The sequence below is a fragment of the Acinonyx jubatus genome, chromosome C2 (genome assembly GCF_027475565.1).
Source record: "Acinonyx jubatus isolate Ajub_Pintada_27869175 chromosome C2, VMU_Ajub_asm_v1.0, whole genome shotgun sequence".
Classification (NCBI taxonomy): Eukaryota; Metazoa; Chordata; class Mammalia; order Carnivora; family Felidae; genus Acinonyx; species Acinonyx jubatus.
This window is the reverse complement of record NC_069384.1, coordinates 148,402,072-148,418,612: the sequence shown is the minus strand read 5'-3', so window position 1 is coordinate 148,418,612 and position 16,541 is coordinate 148,402,072. Positions and strand designations below refer to the sequence as shown.

The window sequence follows — 16,541 nt, the reverse complement described above, 5'->3', positions numbered from 1 at the left end:
AAAATGTATCTTGTCTGAGACCCCCAGGGACTTTTTGATGGTAAAGATGCTGAGTTAACCATCTTGAGCCAATTACTATCCCCTTCTCTTTAAAGATAGTATAACCTTTTAGTATGATGATTACTATTAATGATCTGTCATCCAAGCTCCTACTGTAGGTTAAGTAGGTTTCTGGGGACATGATTTTACTTTTGGCCGGTGCAAATATGCCTAACAATGAGTTCTGCTGTGACAGAATTCTATTTTCAGTGATAAATAAAAGAATTAAATCCTTCTACCTAGTAATGTTTCCAGTATTTCCTTTATACCACACGTTGCTGATAGAACATCAGGTGCTCATAGTAAGTTGAGATTTTTTACTCTTTCTACCTGACCTGGACATGAGACGGTGTCTAACAAGCCTAAAAACATAAATAGTGTATTTATTGTACTTGTTTCAAAATAAAAAATAGACTGGACCTATTGCTTTAAGCTTAGTTATTTCACCTGAAAAGTTTTCCAGGGGTTCAAAAAAAATATCTTAGGAGCATTTGAAAATGTATTTGAAATGTTATTTGAAAATGTAATTACTATGCTTCTAAAAATGAGTTCAAATGTTATTTCAAACGTTATTTGAAAATGTAATTAATATGCTTCTAAAAATGAGTTCATCCTTACGTTTCTTGACTTTTCAGACATTCTGTAATTATTTCCGTTTGCTCCAGCTCTGTGCATCACTGAGGTATGTTTATCCAATTTCTGCCCAAACAGTACGAGGGAGTTAGAGCATAAGTCATCATGAGACTGGATCAGAAGCCCTGGATTCAAGGCTCAGCCTTGAAGCTGTGTGAGCATGAACAAGATTCTTAACCCCCCTCTTAGCCTCAAGGTCCTGCTACGTAAACATAAGAGAGTATCACCTGCTTTATTTACCCTCATTTAATAAAATAATATATATATAAATGCTCTGGTTTGGACATTTTTAGCCAGAATGATTGTATGCTTAGAGTCTTAGGATTCAGACGTTGAAATATATGTATAATATAGGGAACAAGTCGTGCTTCTGTTTGGTGGCCTTAAAACTGCCAGATAGGGGCACCTGGGTGGCTCAGTCGGTTGAGTGTCTGACTTCGGCTCAGGTCATGATCTCGTGGTCCGTGAGTTTGAGCCCCACGTCGGGCTCTCTGCTGACAGCTCGGAGCCTGGAGCCTGCTTCAGATTCTGTGTCTCCCTCTCTCTCTGCCCCTCCCCTGCTCATGCTCTCTCTCTCTCTCTCTCTCTCTCTCTCTGTCAAAAATAAATAAACATTAAAAAAAAAAAAAACCTGCCAGATAAACCATCACATGTCTTGGTGTCTAACTGGAACCAAATTTATTTCTTAAACTGAAATCTGGAAAGGCTAGTATTTACATTTGGGACCAGGCAACTCATCTCCAGGACAACAATTTACAAGTGACTGAGCCTCTCCATGTCACATAAGGCTCCAGGTAAATTAAAAAATCACGAATATCGGTCATCATAAACAAAATAAAAGGTGGGAGAGAGTCCAGACAAGTATTTCCCCACAGCTCTCAATTACTGTGAATGAATTTTAAAAACCTGTTTTTTAAAACCTATTTTACTATTTCAAAAGGGCCTTGCGTATTTACATACATCGCTTCATTTGATTTTCCTAGCAGGCCGTTTTGGCAAGTACTCTTTTTCCCCCCATTAATTTACAGATGAAACTGAGGTTCAGAGAGGTGATGTTACATCCATGAAGCCATGTATGTGGTAGACAGAGTGAGCCTTTGGGCCTTTGGTTATTGATATGAATCTGCTCAGACGTTCCCATGATGGACCTTCACTAACCAACTCTCCAGGCTGCTCGACCCCTTCCTTCCGTCGATCACCCCACCCTGATGCTGCTGCCCAGTCTGGCCGGGTCTCCACCACGTGAAACGCATGCCCACCAGGAGTCAGTCGTGTTTGCTCCCAAATCTGTTTGTGCAGGTTTTACATGTCACTGCAATTATCTAATTCAACTATAATAAAACTGAGTAAGTGAGTGCACACAGAAAGACGGTCGTCACATCCAGGATAAATACATGGGCTACTTTGGAAAAATGAGATAAAAGCAAATCGCTGAAGAAAATTACGGTCAAGTAAAGTACAAACAAAACCAACAAATGTTAGCGGGAAGTAGTCATAAAAATCTAGACAGAGTTTGCATTGAGAGCTTAAAAAAACTCTTTAAGCGCTTACGTTAAAAACACAAAAAGAGGACACTGTAACCAGTGTGTTATTGGTAGAATTTGTGATCCCAGGGAGCTCCAGTTAGTAAGCCGATCATCAAAAAAAAGGCCTGAGCCCAATATTGAAAGACTATCAAATTACATATTTTAGTAAAATGCAAACACATAGTATGTCTATCGCTGCTATAGATCTTTAACGGACTTTTTTGATTAGCAAACTCTACTGTAAACAGCCCAAAAATACCTGATAAGAGTGTCTATTTTACTACAGCCTCCAAATTCCTCCCCACAAACCATAAGGCCCCACAATCCCTGGATCCAGCTTGGTGGAGAGGGAGCGCTGCCCAAGAATTTGCTTTTCCAGAACTTAAAGCAAAATATAACCTACAACATTGCCGCCCTTTGCTACTGTTGCTATGTAATGGGACTCCAGCATAGCAAGGCCTCTACCCCGAGATGGGTGGGGGATTGAGGGAGGCATTTAAAACTGCTCTGCAGGATAAGGTACCAGAAAACGTTCACCTTCCCCTGATGAGTGGTTTCCTTGCCCGGAACACGGGGAGAGGATGGGTCACATGGCAGTGGGAGGGGTCTCAGGAGGCAATGATGCCTAACCCTGAACTTGGACGTTGATCCCCAGCCCGTGCAATGCTGTAGCCTCTTGGGTTCTCTCCGATTTTTCCATAAAAGTGCTATGCGCTCTCACCCTGTGTTAGCACTGTTTAGGGAAGTAAGGGAGGAAGAGGGGCAAAGAACTCCGCCAGTCAGAACTGAAAGTAGGAGAGGACCAGGAGAATGCAGACCGCCAGAGAATCCTTGGGAATCGTAGGTAGGGTGCAGGACGGCCCAGAGCCCCGTGGGATTGGACTTGAATCAGTTTACTAACAAAAGGAAAAAGGGAAGCAGTAATCTCAGAAGACGCAGTGCTTGGATACGCCTAGATTCCTTGTTTATGGAAATCACGAACTGCGCTCTCCCTGTTTGCCAAAATGCAGATCAAGGCCAACAAAGACACTGTTACTGTGCCTACCTTCGAATGAAAGCAACGTGTCCAGGTATCATTCTACAAAGGCCCTAACTGCACTGAAGTGGTTATTTGCAAAAACATGGTGGAAAGAAGAGCTTAGAAGTGTCCCCAGACATGGCGTTTAGAAAGAACATCCTCTTCAGGTACTTCCTGTTTGTACTTCACAGCTTTGAAAAGCGAAGTTCCTAATTGTTACTCGGTATAAATCCGTGATGAGTTCGTGTTGGAATTCCGCTGAGGAAAAAAAACATAAAATGCCTGTGTATTTGGGTTCCTTTGATCACCTATCTACTTTGATTTTCCGTAACTTTTGAGTGTTTTCTCCCTTCCTTCCTCCCTTTGTTTCTTCTCTGCTTCATGCCAGAAAGGTTGTAATAAGTATACTTACAAAGACAGGGAGAAGGGAAAATTGGACACTTATAGACAGGTTTGTAAGATTGAAAAAAAAAAAAAACCAAAAAACACAGTTTTCCCGGAGTAATACAACTGTTTTGCTTCTAAAACCAGTGAAACAAGTCTCTGAGGATTCTTATAAATAGACACTGTGATATAAAAAAAAACACACACAGCTTGACAACGATCTGTAAGACAGATGACAGTGAGAGTCATTTGTGCCGGTCCCTTCCCTGTCTCTCAGCACAGGCTGATGACATCACCCAAAACAGTTCAGCAAGACCCGCTCTGCAGAGGGTGGGAGGCGGCAGGAACAAACTGAAACAATATACCCGTTCTCAGTTCCTCTGCTGACCTGATTTGATCCAGGGCTGGACTCTGGAACATCTAGAACAATACCCTCCACAGTGTTTCAATCAAACGACTGACAAAAATTGGGCAGCAACGAACACGTTGCTGGCAAAATGAGCACTGTGAGCTCAGATGCCTAATTTTAAAAGTGCAGAGGGCCCGAATCCAGGAGAAATTTTGCTCTTTTCGTTGCTTGTTCATGCAATGGTCGAAGAGGTCCAAAGGGACGAGCGGGCGTTGGGGGGGCTGAGCAGTAACTATTTGCCGACCAGCATGGGCGTATTTTAATAATTTAACGACTTGTATGGATGCAGTCACGTACACCAGCTGGATGTCGACCCTCCAACAAATACAACCAAATTCTAAAAAGCCAAAGAATGTTTATTTAAGACTTTTTAAACTTGAGCTTTACGGACTCTGCTTCCAGGTCCATGGGGAGAGTCCAGGCGCGTTGTTTATAAGGCAGACAATAAACAAGGCTAAATTTCACCAACCCTTCCCCTTAAAACTCCCATAGGATGCCATCTGTCACCAGTGTTTATGGCAAAGATGTGATGGGCCCAAGACAGTTGATGGACATCTGCCCGGCCAGGTGGCCTCTGACATGTCAGGAGACACAATGTAACATACTGTCAGTTTGTTTCTAGCACATCCTCCTACAGCCCACGTTGAGCGGGCCCCACTTCTGGATCACGGCTAGCACAGAAGGCATGATCCATGCCACAGACAACCCCAACACAGGGCACCGGGAAGGTGCACGCCCAGCTTCCCTGGGTCCGGGGGTTTCCACTGGGGCAGCAGCACTCTGCAGGCTGGGTTCCCCTTCATTGAACAGAAAACCCAAAATAGCAGGGGCTTAAACACGTGCGCTTCCTTCTGTCACGTAACAAGACCAGAGACAGGCAGTCCGTGGCCCCAGGCTCCCTCTATCATTCTGAGCCACCGGCGGCAGCACAACCATATGGCGAGGTCACCTTATCGTCCAAGATGGCGGTCACACTTCCAACATCGCGTCTCCATTCAAGGCAGCAGGAAGGAAGAAGAGAGAAGGGCAAACCGGGCCCTTTTCTGAACCGAGTCGGCTTCCTTTAAGTGAATTCTTAGAAAGCCCACTCAACATTTGTGCCTATACCGCATTGGCCACATCTAGCAAGGCCAACTGAAATGGAGTATATTCTTTTAGCTGGGCACGCTGCAACCCAGAATGAAACTGGGTTTTGTTTGCTACGAAAGAAGGGGAGAATGATACTAGGTAGCAACCCACAATCTCTGCCACAAATCCCAGGGCACAGAACAGCGAAACAACACAGCATGGCATTGCTGATGTATTATGCACGCTGGACTAACCCAAGTCAGGAGAGGAGCCAAAAACTCTGTACCACCAGATGCTCTCTCAAGCCAAAAGGTTCAATTTTAACTTTTTAATACAAAACACAAATTCCTTCCTTCAGGACCCCACTCTTTGACTCGGTACTAAACTCTTCCCCAAATGCCCCCTAAAGTGGAATAATCCAGGTATGAGTGGCTCCACCGCTTTCTAATATTTTCCTAATTCACTGTTTGTTTGTTTTTTTTAATCACAATTCCATTAACATCATCCCACTGCCTGGGCAATCAGAAGTGAAGTATCTACGGATCAGCCTTGACTTTTTTTGTTTTTTTGAAGACAAGCAATAAACGTAGATTTTTTTTTCTTAAGGGAAGACAGAAATCTCAATTGTCGGGGAACCTGGGCAGCTCAGTGGGTTGAGTGTCCAACTCTCACAGTTATAAGATCGAGCCCCGCGTCAGGCTCTGTGCTGACAGCGTGGAGCCTGCTTGGGATTCTCTCTCTTCTCTCTCTGCTCCTCCCTTGCTTGTGCGCCCTCTCTCTCCAAATAAGTAAGTAAACATTTAAAAAAGGAAAAATAGGTATTGGGGCACCTGGGTGGCTCAGTCGTTTGAGCGTCCGACTTCAGCTCAGGTCATGAACTCGCCCTTCGTGAGTTCGAGCCCGGCATTGAGCTCTATGTTGACAGCTCAGAGCCTGGAGTCTGCTTCAGATTCTGTGTCTCCCTCTCTGTCTGCCCCTCCCCCTCTCATGCTCTATCTCTCTCTCTCTCTCTCTCTCTCTCTCTCTCTCTGTCAAAAATAAATAAACATTAAAAAAGAAATTTAAAGAAATAATAGGTATTGTGACAAATTCAAGAACTGTCCCTAAGCTAAGGTAGAGCAACTGCTACCAGTGTTCCTGAATTTTTTAAAGATAAGCTAGAAACTCATATACTGTCCTTAAGAGAATAAACCTAAATTTTATACAATTTTAGTGAATATACTAATTCACGTTCAAAAAAATAATGAGTGGGCCCCCAGCACATACTGAATTACTCCCTAATTGATTCAAATATGTGTATCTTGTCACAGCACCAGGCTGCCTGATGCTATCACTTGGCCAATGAACTTGTACCCTTCGTGGAGGGAGGAGTTTCAGGGCTGCTTCAGAACTTGGATAGGGTCACGGAACTGAGAAATATGAGCTTGGTTATCATGAAGAGGAGATCCAATCACTTTTTTATTCCCAGTGAATGAGAACACCGTGGTTTTACACCTGCTATGTTAGCAACGAAAACCCTGGCATTATGAAAAATTGGCGTTAGTGTATGTTTGACACAAGCTTTAGTGACACCTATATTCGTGAGTGATTTTAGGGCATCTATCAGCAACCACTGGAACTGTACTTTCCTGGTCCATGTGTTACATGTTTTCAACTGGCCAGATTTTCCTATTCTTTCCCTGTAAAAATACTAATAAACATAGTGTGGCTCACAGTGTATGCTTAACCTCCATAAAGGAGTAAGAATATAGGATAAAGAGCATAGAATTTGGAGGCAGACAAACCCAGGTTCAGATCCTGGCTATGCCATTTACTGGCTACAGACTCCTGAGGAAGGAATACCCCTCTTGTGTGTGTGTGTGTGTGTGTGTGTGTGTGTGTGTGTGTGTAAGTAATCAACTTCCTGAGACTCATTTTCCTCATCTGTAAAACAGGATAATAAACCCACCTCACAAAATTATTATGAACGGTAAAACAGTAACGTAAAGTGCTTAGCACATCTCCTGGCCCACATGGAATATGCAAAATATTACTAGCAATTTTCTTTGGTCATTTAGTGCATGCCTCAGCTCAGAATATGCTTTCTTGCTTTTTTTTTAATTTTTATTTAATTTTTTTTAATGTTTTATTTTTATTTTTGGGAGAGACAGAGGATGAGCAGAGAAGGGGCGGAGAGAGAGGGAGACCCAGAATCCGAAGCAGGCTCCAGGCTCCGAGCGGTCGGCACAGAACCCAACGCGGGGCTTGAACTCACAGACTGCGAGATCATGACCTGAGCTGAAGCCAGACGCTTAACCGACTGAGCCACCCAGGCACCCGTTTTCTCTTTTTAGCCATAAAGTGGGTCAACTCACACTTACCAAATACTCATAGTATATTTAACTCCCTACACAGTACTTGCAAATAACTAAGAAAATTTTCAAGGTCTCAGGTATAAAAGTGGATAGGTGGGCAGACTAACACAACAGGAATTTAGTTAACGTAATTTATAGGCTGATTCATTTCTCTGCCATAAAGCAACCCAAAGTTTCCCTGCTACAAAATAGCACTTACAGAAATACACATTTATAAAGGTCTTCTGAAGGACCAGTTTTTAGTACTGTAAGAAATGTGCACCATCGGTGGATAGAAAATTTGCACACACATGTGTTCACCACTGTAGCACATCCACATGGCAAGGGACACCTTCACAGCGAAAGGTTTAACCTCAGGCTGGACGCCAAGGAGAAGCTCATTCATTTATTCCAAATACATGTAGTGGACTTTTGTTGTCAACCAAGATGAATTTCCTGAATTTACTCTCCACCTAAAATAACCAAAACAAAGGACACAATATGAGCCACCACGGATTTTCAAGAAACTCTATGTCAAAGGATAGCGATCCCTAAAAGATGAAAAACAAGTGAGGTGAGCCCTGTGACCACCGCATCTCACTGTCTTGAAAGAGTTTGGAGGGAAACACAGGCAGAGCCCAGCAGACTCCCTAAGCTAAGTAGAAACAGTGACGAGTCCAAGGCAGCTAGAGTTCATAGACAAAAGTCCTGGAAAGAGCTTCCGAGAAAGGGGGAACTCTGAAGAGTTCTTGGGCCCTCCTCCAGTAATTGGCAGGATACTGATCAGCACATGAATATAAGGCAACCATGTGGAGCTTAGGAAGAAAGCACCCAAAAGGTTAGGGGAACAGCGCGCAATACCCCACACAGGGCTGGGAATAGCGCCTGTGTGTATCTCTTGCCGGTTCTACTTCTCTAGTTGAACACACACAAATATATAGAAAGGAATTTGTTACAGGGGATGATCGGCTTATGTGACTGTAAGGGACCTTTAAGTAGCTTCTTTAGGACTGCATCTCTGCATCTGATGCAGGTAAGGGAAAGAAGAGAAGATTCAGGCAAGCCGGAACCCTACAAGCAACCACATGCTGGAATCGCACGAAGATGGCCTGACGCTCGGGTCCCTTCTTGTTGCCTCTGAGCTTAGTGCGAGAGTAGACCACAGAAGCTGAACCTTGTGTCCCACCCAGCATGGGGTTAGTGTACCAGTGTGGGTCCTCTGAGAGTCAGACACTGACATGGGTTTAGATGCGCAGGATGTGTGGGGGAAAGAGGGAGGAGCCAGAGGAGGTGACCCTGTGAAGGAGGAGGGAAGAAGGGTTGGATAAGAGACTCAGACCTCAGCCCAAGGTTAGGAAAGTTCACCCAGGCCAATGGAGAGTCCGTGAGGAAAGGTGCCCATCAGTTGAGTCCCACATCTGGAGAACAGCCCGCACCGGCATCCCTGTTGCACAGCCATCTGCTGGGAGCAGCGGGTGGGAAGTGTGGCCTCAGCAGTAAGCAAGGTAGAATTCAGAGCCCAGTGTCTGGGGCTGTTGGTCAATTATGCATGCTGAAGCAGGGAATCTGAGTGGCGCATTATCACCCGCCTGCCACAGAAGGATGGATGAGGACCCAAGGTTCTAACCAGACAGTACATCTTCATAACTAGCAGATATAAAAAAGAGCCGCATAAAACCCACCATTGTCTTCGTGGTAGGCAAACTGCTGGGGATGCTGTTCACGACATCACAGTGTCTCCTTTATGAGGACCCAAGAGAAACATCTGCTGTGGCTCAGGGCCGGGCAAAGTCATTCCTCCTGCACAACTGGTATGTTTTCATCCTGTAGACATACAAATTTTCTCATTGATTTTCCCTTGGTCTTAACCAGTTAAGATCCAGACCTGGGGTCTAACTTTAGCTTTGGGGCTTTTATTTTTCAACCATTCTACCTTTTTTCTATTCTTTCCTGATTCCTTTAGTCAATATTCTTTTTTCCCTGCAGGTGATCTATAATCCTTTCTGAAATAAGGCGGGATATAATCACGTTCAACTAGGCCAGTACCTGTTAGAACTAAAAAGAGTAGTTTTTAAATGCTTCAGTTTATTCCTTTTACGGTAACTTTACATACAGGTCAACCCTTCTACTCTAAACCAGCCCTAATAGAAACAGTGAGCAACCCACGTGTAATTTTAAATTTTCTAGTAGCCACATCTTAAAAAGGAAAAGGAAATAAATGAAATGGAAACAATTTAAACCTTTGAAAGGCCAGTGTATACTTTATACTTAGAACATGTATGAATTTGGACCAGCCACACTACAAGTCCCCGCCCAGTGGCCACATGTGAAAAGTGGTCCCTGTATTAGACAGTGTAAGCCTAAAACAGGCCTACCAATGACCAGAAAATCGGAAGAGTTTTTAAGATAATTGTATCTAACCTATGTGATTGCCTTTTATTAAAGATTTCTGAGGTCCTGGGGGTCTCTGACACAACACTAGGAAGTAGAAAGGAGTTCTCCCAGGGGTAATGATCATGAAATCCCGAAGATACTGTGTGTGTGTGTGTGTGTGTGTTTAACTTCTCTATGTACCTTTGTTATTTTATTCTTCACTAAACCACCCTTGTCTCCTTCTGAGAAACAATGTAATATAAAATGGCTAAGAAAGAAAACAGAAAGAGATATGCATTTTGTACGTCCTGTGCTTCATTACAGTAGTGTTAAAAATTACTTTAAAACATGCTTACAGAGGTGTTAAAACCAAAGAACACAAACCATCATAGTTGTAATCAACAAATGGGCAACCAAAAAAAATGCCTGATTCTCCTTGTTTTGGAACCAGCTCTAAAACCTTATACCTAAGTTTGTATTTAAAAAGTATTACTCATTTACATCAAGATTGGAAGACCAAAATTGTAGTAAGATACCTGAGAGTTAAGAATTTGAATTTTTAAGGCAAATTATTTAACCTAGGAAAGCCTCCATTCCTACATCTTTTCAATAGTTATAACTAAATCACAGAATGGCTACGAAAATACGTAATAATATTACGTATAAGTCCAACAGACAAATAGTAAGCACTCAGTAAGTGGTACCTGTCATCATTAACTAGAAAAGATTATTAAAGCCAGGTATTCTTAACTTGGGGTCTACAGATACCTGGTCCATAGACAAAACTGCAGGGTTGTGGGGAATCCCAAAACATGGATGGGGAAAAGAGATTACATCTACATTTTCGCTAACCTCTAAGCAAAATTCAGCATTTCCCAATTATGAATATTCACCACAATATTAGGAGAACCTGCCTCTTTGCACTAATAGAAGTTACAGGTGTTTTCATGTTACATTTCTGATGTTACAGTTATGTCAAAATATCTTTTATCGTCTCTCTGAAATCTAGTTGTCATTACACCTGGTGCTAGATCTTAATGCGTTAGTAAAGAAACAATACTATGCTATCAACGTTTGTTTTTAATTTCGAGAAGCGTAGTTTGCTTTGTAATCGTCAATGTTTTGTTTTATGCGCTTAAAGCATTATTCTGAGAAGGGGTCCATGGGCCTCACAAGACGGCCATGGCACCAAAAACAGGTTAAGAATCCCTACATTTTAGTCTCTCTCTTTCCTTCCAGAAAGCCAACCAAGTTGGACAATTGAGCACCTGCCTGGGTGAGCCCATTCCCAAAGTCTCAGGTTTGTTTTCTGTCCGTAGCTCGCTGGAAACGATATTCCAGTCCTGGAACCCGACTCTGTATCAGTCAATTTGCCAAGCTCGCCTTCCATTTACGCCTGGCACCTGTCCTGTTCAAGGTCCTGTGTCCCAAGCTGACAGGCTGCTTTTCTGGTACGTTCGGATGACACAGCCCTGGCCCCCCGCTGGACGCCGGGCCCCTGGTGAAGCGGGGCAGTGAGTGTGCAGCGTGGTCCAGGCCCAGTAGCATCTGCGCCTCCTGGCAGTTTGTCACATTTGCCAATTTGCTGGCTCTCGGGGAACACCGCAGCCCTGAAACGCACCCGGGGCTATCAATCCGTGTTTCATCAAGCCCTCCGGGAGATGCACGCTGGACTTGGACAACCGCCCGTAGGGAACGGGGGGGGGGGGGGGAGGCCCCACCCGGGGCGAGGGTGGGGGTGGGGGTGGCGGAGAAGCTCTCTCGCCTCCAACCTCGGAGCTGGCTCCCACAGCTGCGGACCAGGGACGGGGGTCGGAGTCGGGGGACGGAATTGCGACGCAAGAGGCGCTGAGCGGCGGCCGACGAGTCCCAAACCAGGGCCGGGGTGCTTGTTTTGCTCCTGCACCCCGATTTTACTTACATTCCCCCGAGCCTCGACGGTGAGTGATGGAGACTGTGCACCCAGCACCGACCCCTCGGCGCCGCAGCTGCACGGCGAGAGAAGGGGAGTCAGGGAGAGCGAGCGAGGCACGGGGTGCACAGCCTCCCCCCACAACCCCGCGGGCTCTGCCCCGACGGCGCCGAAGCCCCCGTACCCTCCCGGCCCGGCCGCCGGCGCTGGAGGGAGTGCTCCCTGCCGGGAATTGCGGTCCCGGAAGCCCACCGGCCCCGTGCTGGACGGGCTCTGCCGCCTCGAGAAAACTACAAGTCCCAGGATGCCCGGCGCGGGCGGGTCACGAGGGAGGGGCGGCGGGCGCGGCTAAATAGCCTCCGTCGGCCATTTTGTGGGAGAAGCCACAGCGCCGCCTCTTCTCTCGCGTCCTCGCCTCCGTGGCCGCCGCCTCTTCCTCCGCCTCCTCCTTCGCCTCTTCCTGCCTCCTCCCGGCTTCCGCCGCCGCCGCCGCCGCTCCAGCCGAGTCGCAACCCCGGGGCAAAGCGTCTCCTTAGTTATTTACGTTTTCTCGCCACTGCAGCCTCCAGACACGGTGATCCGGGCGGGCCCCGCAGGAATTTTATCCCCTCACCGGCCTCACACTAGTATCGCATGTCCACTATCCAGAACCTCCAATCTTTCGGTAAGATCCGGCCGCCGCCCCCTGCCCGCCGCCCCCCGCGCGCCTGCCGGCCGCCCCGGCCCGCCCTCGGCGGGGCCGCCGGCCGCCCCGCAGCCCCGAGGACCACCCCACCCCGCCCCCCGCCGCCCTCCCCGCACCCCGAGTGGGGCTTTGTCTCGGCGCCCAGAAAATGGCGACTGGGCCCCTGGCGACCCCCTCCCCGAGGACGGCCGCGGCCGCCGGGCCCTCCCCGCGGAGCCCCGGGCCCGGGCCCTGCCCCCACCGCGCCTGGGCCCTGCCCCCACCGCGCCTGGACCTGCCCTTCCGCCCGCGGGGCGCCGCGGGGCCGGGCCCCCCGGGGATCGGCGTCCTTCGGCGGTCGGAGCCGATGCCCAGCAGCTCCGGCGGGCGTCGGGCTGGAGACGCGGGTCGCGGCTTCCGATGGGTCACGGGCCCGCGGTCCAGCTTCCTCGGCTGGCGTAGTAATTTGTAAAATGACGCCCTTGGGGAGGGAGACCCGTGCTCGTGCTTGTGCGTGGACGTGGGTAGGTTTCTCCTTTCCGCTGCTTCCAGACGCGGCCACGGTTAAGTGCTTGCGGTGGGCACGTTCGAGTGCCTCTGTTGTCATCAGAATGTAGGCGAGATGACGCACGTCTTTATCGTAGCTGTAAAATCGTGTTTTTGAAATCTCCCCCCCCCCCCCCCGTTAGAGGACGCCGCTCCCCGAGAAGTCTGCCTAGAATAGCGTTTTCTAGTCGGATGTCGGGGGGGGCGGGGGGGGCATCGGCCGTTCAAATGCGCCTCTTTCTGCGAGAGTACCTTGCCTGGAGGTTTTGGTAATGCCCCACCCCCATCGCCGCCCCGTCCCCACCCGCAAAAACAGCAGAGGCACTAGAACCTTCTTTGCCGCTGGCCTGGATCGTAGTGGGCCGTACACCGGGGAATCACTTTCTGGAAGGTAATTCTTCTGCTTTGGCATTTTGTGTGTGTGTCCCTTTGCAGACCCCTTTGCTGATGCAACTAAGGGTGACGACTTACTCCCGGCAGGGACTGAGGATTACATTCATATAAGAATCCAGCAACGGAACGGCAGAAAGACACTGACTACTGTCCAGGGCATCGCAGATGATTATGACAAAAAGAAACTTGTGAAAGCTTTCAAAAAGGTAAAGGTGTTGGGAAGAAAAGGTTAAACCACAGCTGCTGATGCGCTTCCGAGCAGGACACCCTTACTCGACTCCAACAGTGTGGGCGAAAACGATGGGCCTGGGGAAGGGAAAGCCTGTTGGTTCTGGTAATTAACACCCAGGCGTTTATGGGTGGCCTCCCATTTCAAACTGAGATGTGAATGGCTTTCAAACCAAACGAGATGTGGAATACTCCGTTCTTGGTGTTCTAAGTAAAATGTTTCCTGCTGATTCACTTGCAAATTAATTTGGGAGTGTTGGGGAGACCAAACGTAAACATGATCAGCTCTACTCAAATGGTATGGGTCTTAATGGTCAAAGTAAAACCTCCTTGTTGTATCTGACTCCATTGTGTGACACATCTCTTTCTCCAGAAATTCGCCTGTAATGGTACTGTGATTGAGCATCCTGAGTACGGAGAGGTTATTCAGCTTCAAGGTGACCAAAGAAAAAACATTTGCCAGTTTCTCCTGGAGGTGAGTGATTGGGTGCTTTATGTACAACCTTGACATTGCTTCCAAAATTGTATTCAAGGACAATGTGAATTATCTCCTACTTCATTTAAAAAAAAAAAAAATTACGTGAATGAGGTAAATCCGTTAATTGAGAGAGAAATACAGTGTCGGTACTTACTTTAAAGGCAGCGGAACCTTCTTTGGTTTATTTTCTCATTCGAATGACGTGACCGTTCTTGTATCTGCACAGCCAGTTTTGGGGCACGTCAAGGTGTGTAAGCGTTTATTGAATTGCTAAGGGTAAACGCCACAAGGAACAGTGTTGCAACAGACTGTTAACCCTGATTGTTTTATCATCGGGGCTCCACGTTTTCTTAGGGCTGAAGTCCTGCATCCCTCAGAGCGATTCTGTTACATTTGTTTTGCAGGTTGGCATTGTCAAGGAGGAACAGCTTAAGGTTCATGGATTCTAAAACGAACCCGAAGACGTGGAGAATTTCTTGAATGATTTTGTCCTCTAAACCCAGTGTGGCTGCCTCGTGAAATGACTCTCTGCAGTAAACGGACTTTTCATGTATTTAATCGTTCAAACTCCCATTCACACGTGCATGATTACAGAAAACATGGGGTATGTAGGCTAGTAACACACAAGAAAATTGCAGTAAGATGGTAACGAAACCCCGTATTCATCCTAACATGTTTCCAATGGAAAATATTTTGTTTTGAGTGTTTATTTGTTTATTGTTCGGCTTCTTTTTCACCTGATTAAATGCTTTTTTGTTGTATTAAACCATGTATGTTGCAGCTTGACAATAAAGAAACATCTCTGAATCCTTCTGTGAGCAGTTAGGCTCCCAAATCTAAGCAAGTAAATACGCAGGTTTTGTCTTTCAGAGTTGGAGTTCTCCTTCTGCAAGTGTTCTTTCTGCTTAGTTTTCACCTGCTGTTAAACCCAAAGCCGGAGGGGAACCTTTGTTATGTAACCTGTGTTCTTCCTTTACTGACTTACAGATGAGAATGAGAACTGGAGTATAAGCTCAGCCAGAGGCAAGATTTATCAGAAGGTGGTGTTAAAGTTTGAAAATAGGAAGTACAGTTTAAATTCCCAGGTATTAGCGCGTAGAATTCTTCTGTGTGTTTTTCTTGCGGTAACTGGACTACCCACATGAATCTTAAGTCCAGATGATACAGCAGGCTCCCGACCCCAAATAAGTTCAGTCACATGCGCTGTCCTGCAAGTGTTGGTGGCTGGTGTCGCTGTCCTACAGATGGAAGACGAGGTGCAGATTATCTTGCCGGGAGTGCTGGGCATCGGGGTGCCCGCTCAGGGCTCCCGGGCGAGAAGATCCGTGTTCTTTCGCTGCATCTTGGCTTCGGTATGTGTTCCGCCACAGGAAGTGAGAGCCGTGGGTGATCTCGCAGGGGATTGGGGACAGTGTGAGAAATAGATTTGCAGCTCGAGTTCCACACTCCACTGTGGATGGTGGATGGTAATAATTTGCTCGGTTACATAAGCCATGCCGTTGAAACCATTCTGCCAAGACGCGTCCACAAGTGTGTCCTCTTCGGCCTGATGATGATGTGAGCGATGTCTCACGTGGGCCACCAGTTGTGTACCAGCTGAACCTTTGCCCCTATTTTGAGGGGACTGCTTTTGGACAAGCAAAATGGGCCCCATAGTTGACCTTTTAAAGACACTAAGTAATAGACTTACTTTCTCACCCCATTACTGCTTAAGATTGGTCCTATTAAGTGAGAATACCAGAACACGGTGCCAGATTGAGCAAGCTCATTTTTGAAAAACAGTACAATTTGAACAAGAAGATTGAGCTGTTGAGCATTATTCAGCTTCACTGAGCAATCCTCAATTTTCCATCCGTAACAGTTTACAATGATTCCACCTCTAGTTGAGAGGTGCTGTGGAAACAGTTTATGAAAACGATAAAGCAGAAACCTGAGTTAACAGGTACATTCCAGAGTTGCCTTTTCATTGTGGCGTATTTTTTTTTTTAATATCTTTTTTTCAACGTTTATTTTTTGGGGGGACAGAGAGAGACCGAGCATGAACGGGGGAGGGGCAGAGAGAGAGGGAGACACAGAATTTGAAACAGGCTCCAGGCTCTGAGCCATCAGCCCAGAGCCTGACGCGGGGCTCGAACCCACGGACCGCGAGATCGTGACCCGGCTGAAGTCGGACGCTTAACCGACTGTGCCACCCAGGCGCCCCTCATTGTGGCATATTTAAAGTCGAGTCAAACTATTGCCCAGGAGAGAATTGACTTAAAACAACACAGAAAGGGTCCCTGGGTGGCTCAGTCGGTTGAGTATCCAACCTCTGCTCAGGTCGTGATCTTGCGGCTTGTGAGTTCGAGCCCCATGTCCAGCTGTGCTGACAGCTCAGAGCCTGGAGCCTGCTTCGGATTCTGTCTCCCTCTCTGTCGCCCCTCCCCTGCTCATGCTCTCTCAGCAATAAATAAATGTTAAAAAAAAAAAAAGGGAAGAGGGAAACTTCAGATAAAAAGGGACCTCATCTGGGCTCCCATAGCTAAGCTCTCCCATCG

General features: G+C 46.7%; 1 protein-coding gene and 1 long non-coding RNA gene across 2 annotated transcripts; one reads left to right on the top strand and one right to left on the bottom strand.

The window, feature by feature from the left end:
• Positions 1-7,166: 7,166 nt before the first annotated feature.
• LOC113594134 (uncharacterized) lies at positions 7,167-11,914 on the bottom strand. The gene is made up of 3 exons (XR_003414435.2): positions 11,705-11,914; positions 9,093-9,234; positions 7,167-7,883 (listed from the first exon to the last, which is right to left on the bottom strand). It is a non-coding gene; the product is annotated as an uncharacterized LOC113594134 (long non-coding RNA).
• Positions 11,915-12,096: 182 nt separating this feature from the next.
• EIF1B (eukaryotic translation initiation factor 1B) lies at positions 12,097-14,811 on the top strand. The gene is made up of 4 exons (XM_027040755.2): positions 12,097-12,359; positions 13,341-13,504; positions 13,900-14,001; positions 14,409-14,811. The coding sequence occupies exons 1-4, from the start codon at positions 12,329-12,331 to the stop codon at positions 14,451-14,453; spliced, it is 342 nt and encodes a 113-aa protein (XP_026896556.1). The 5' UTR covers positions 12,097-12,328; the 3' UTR covers positions 14,454-14,811.
• Positions 14,812-16,541: the final 1,730 nt, after the last annotated feature.

Bases quoted from the DNA above. Each gene is read 5' to 3' on its own strand.
- EIF1B (XM_027040755.2), top strand. From the start codon at position 12,329: ATGTCCACTATCCAGAACCTCCAATCTTTCG. The intron at 13,505-13,899 runs GTAAAGGTGTTG...CTCTTTCTCCAG, and splicing joins TTGTGAAAGCTTTCAAAAAG to AAATTCGCCTGTAATGGTAC. The intron at 14,002-14,408 runs GTGAGTGATTGG...TTTGTTTTGCAG, and splicing joins TTTGCCAGTTTCTCCTGGAG to GTTGGCATTGTCAAGGAGGA.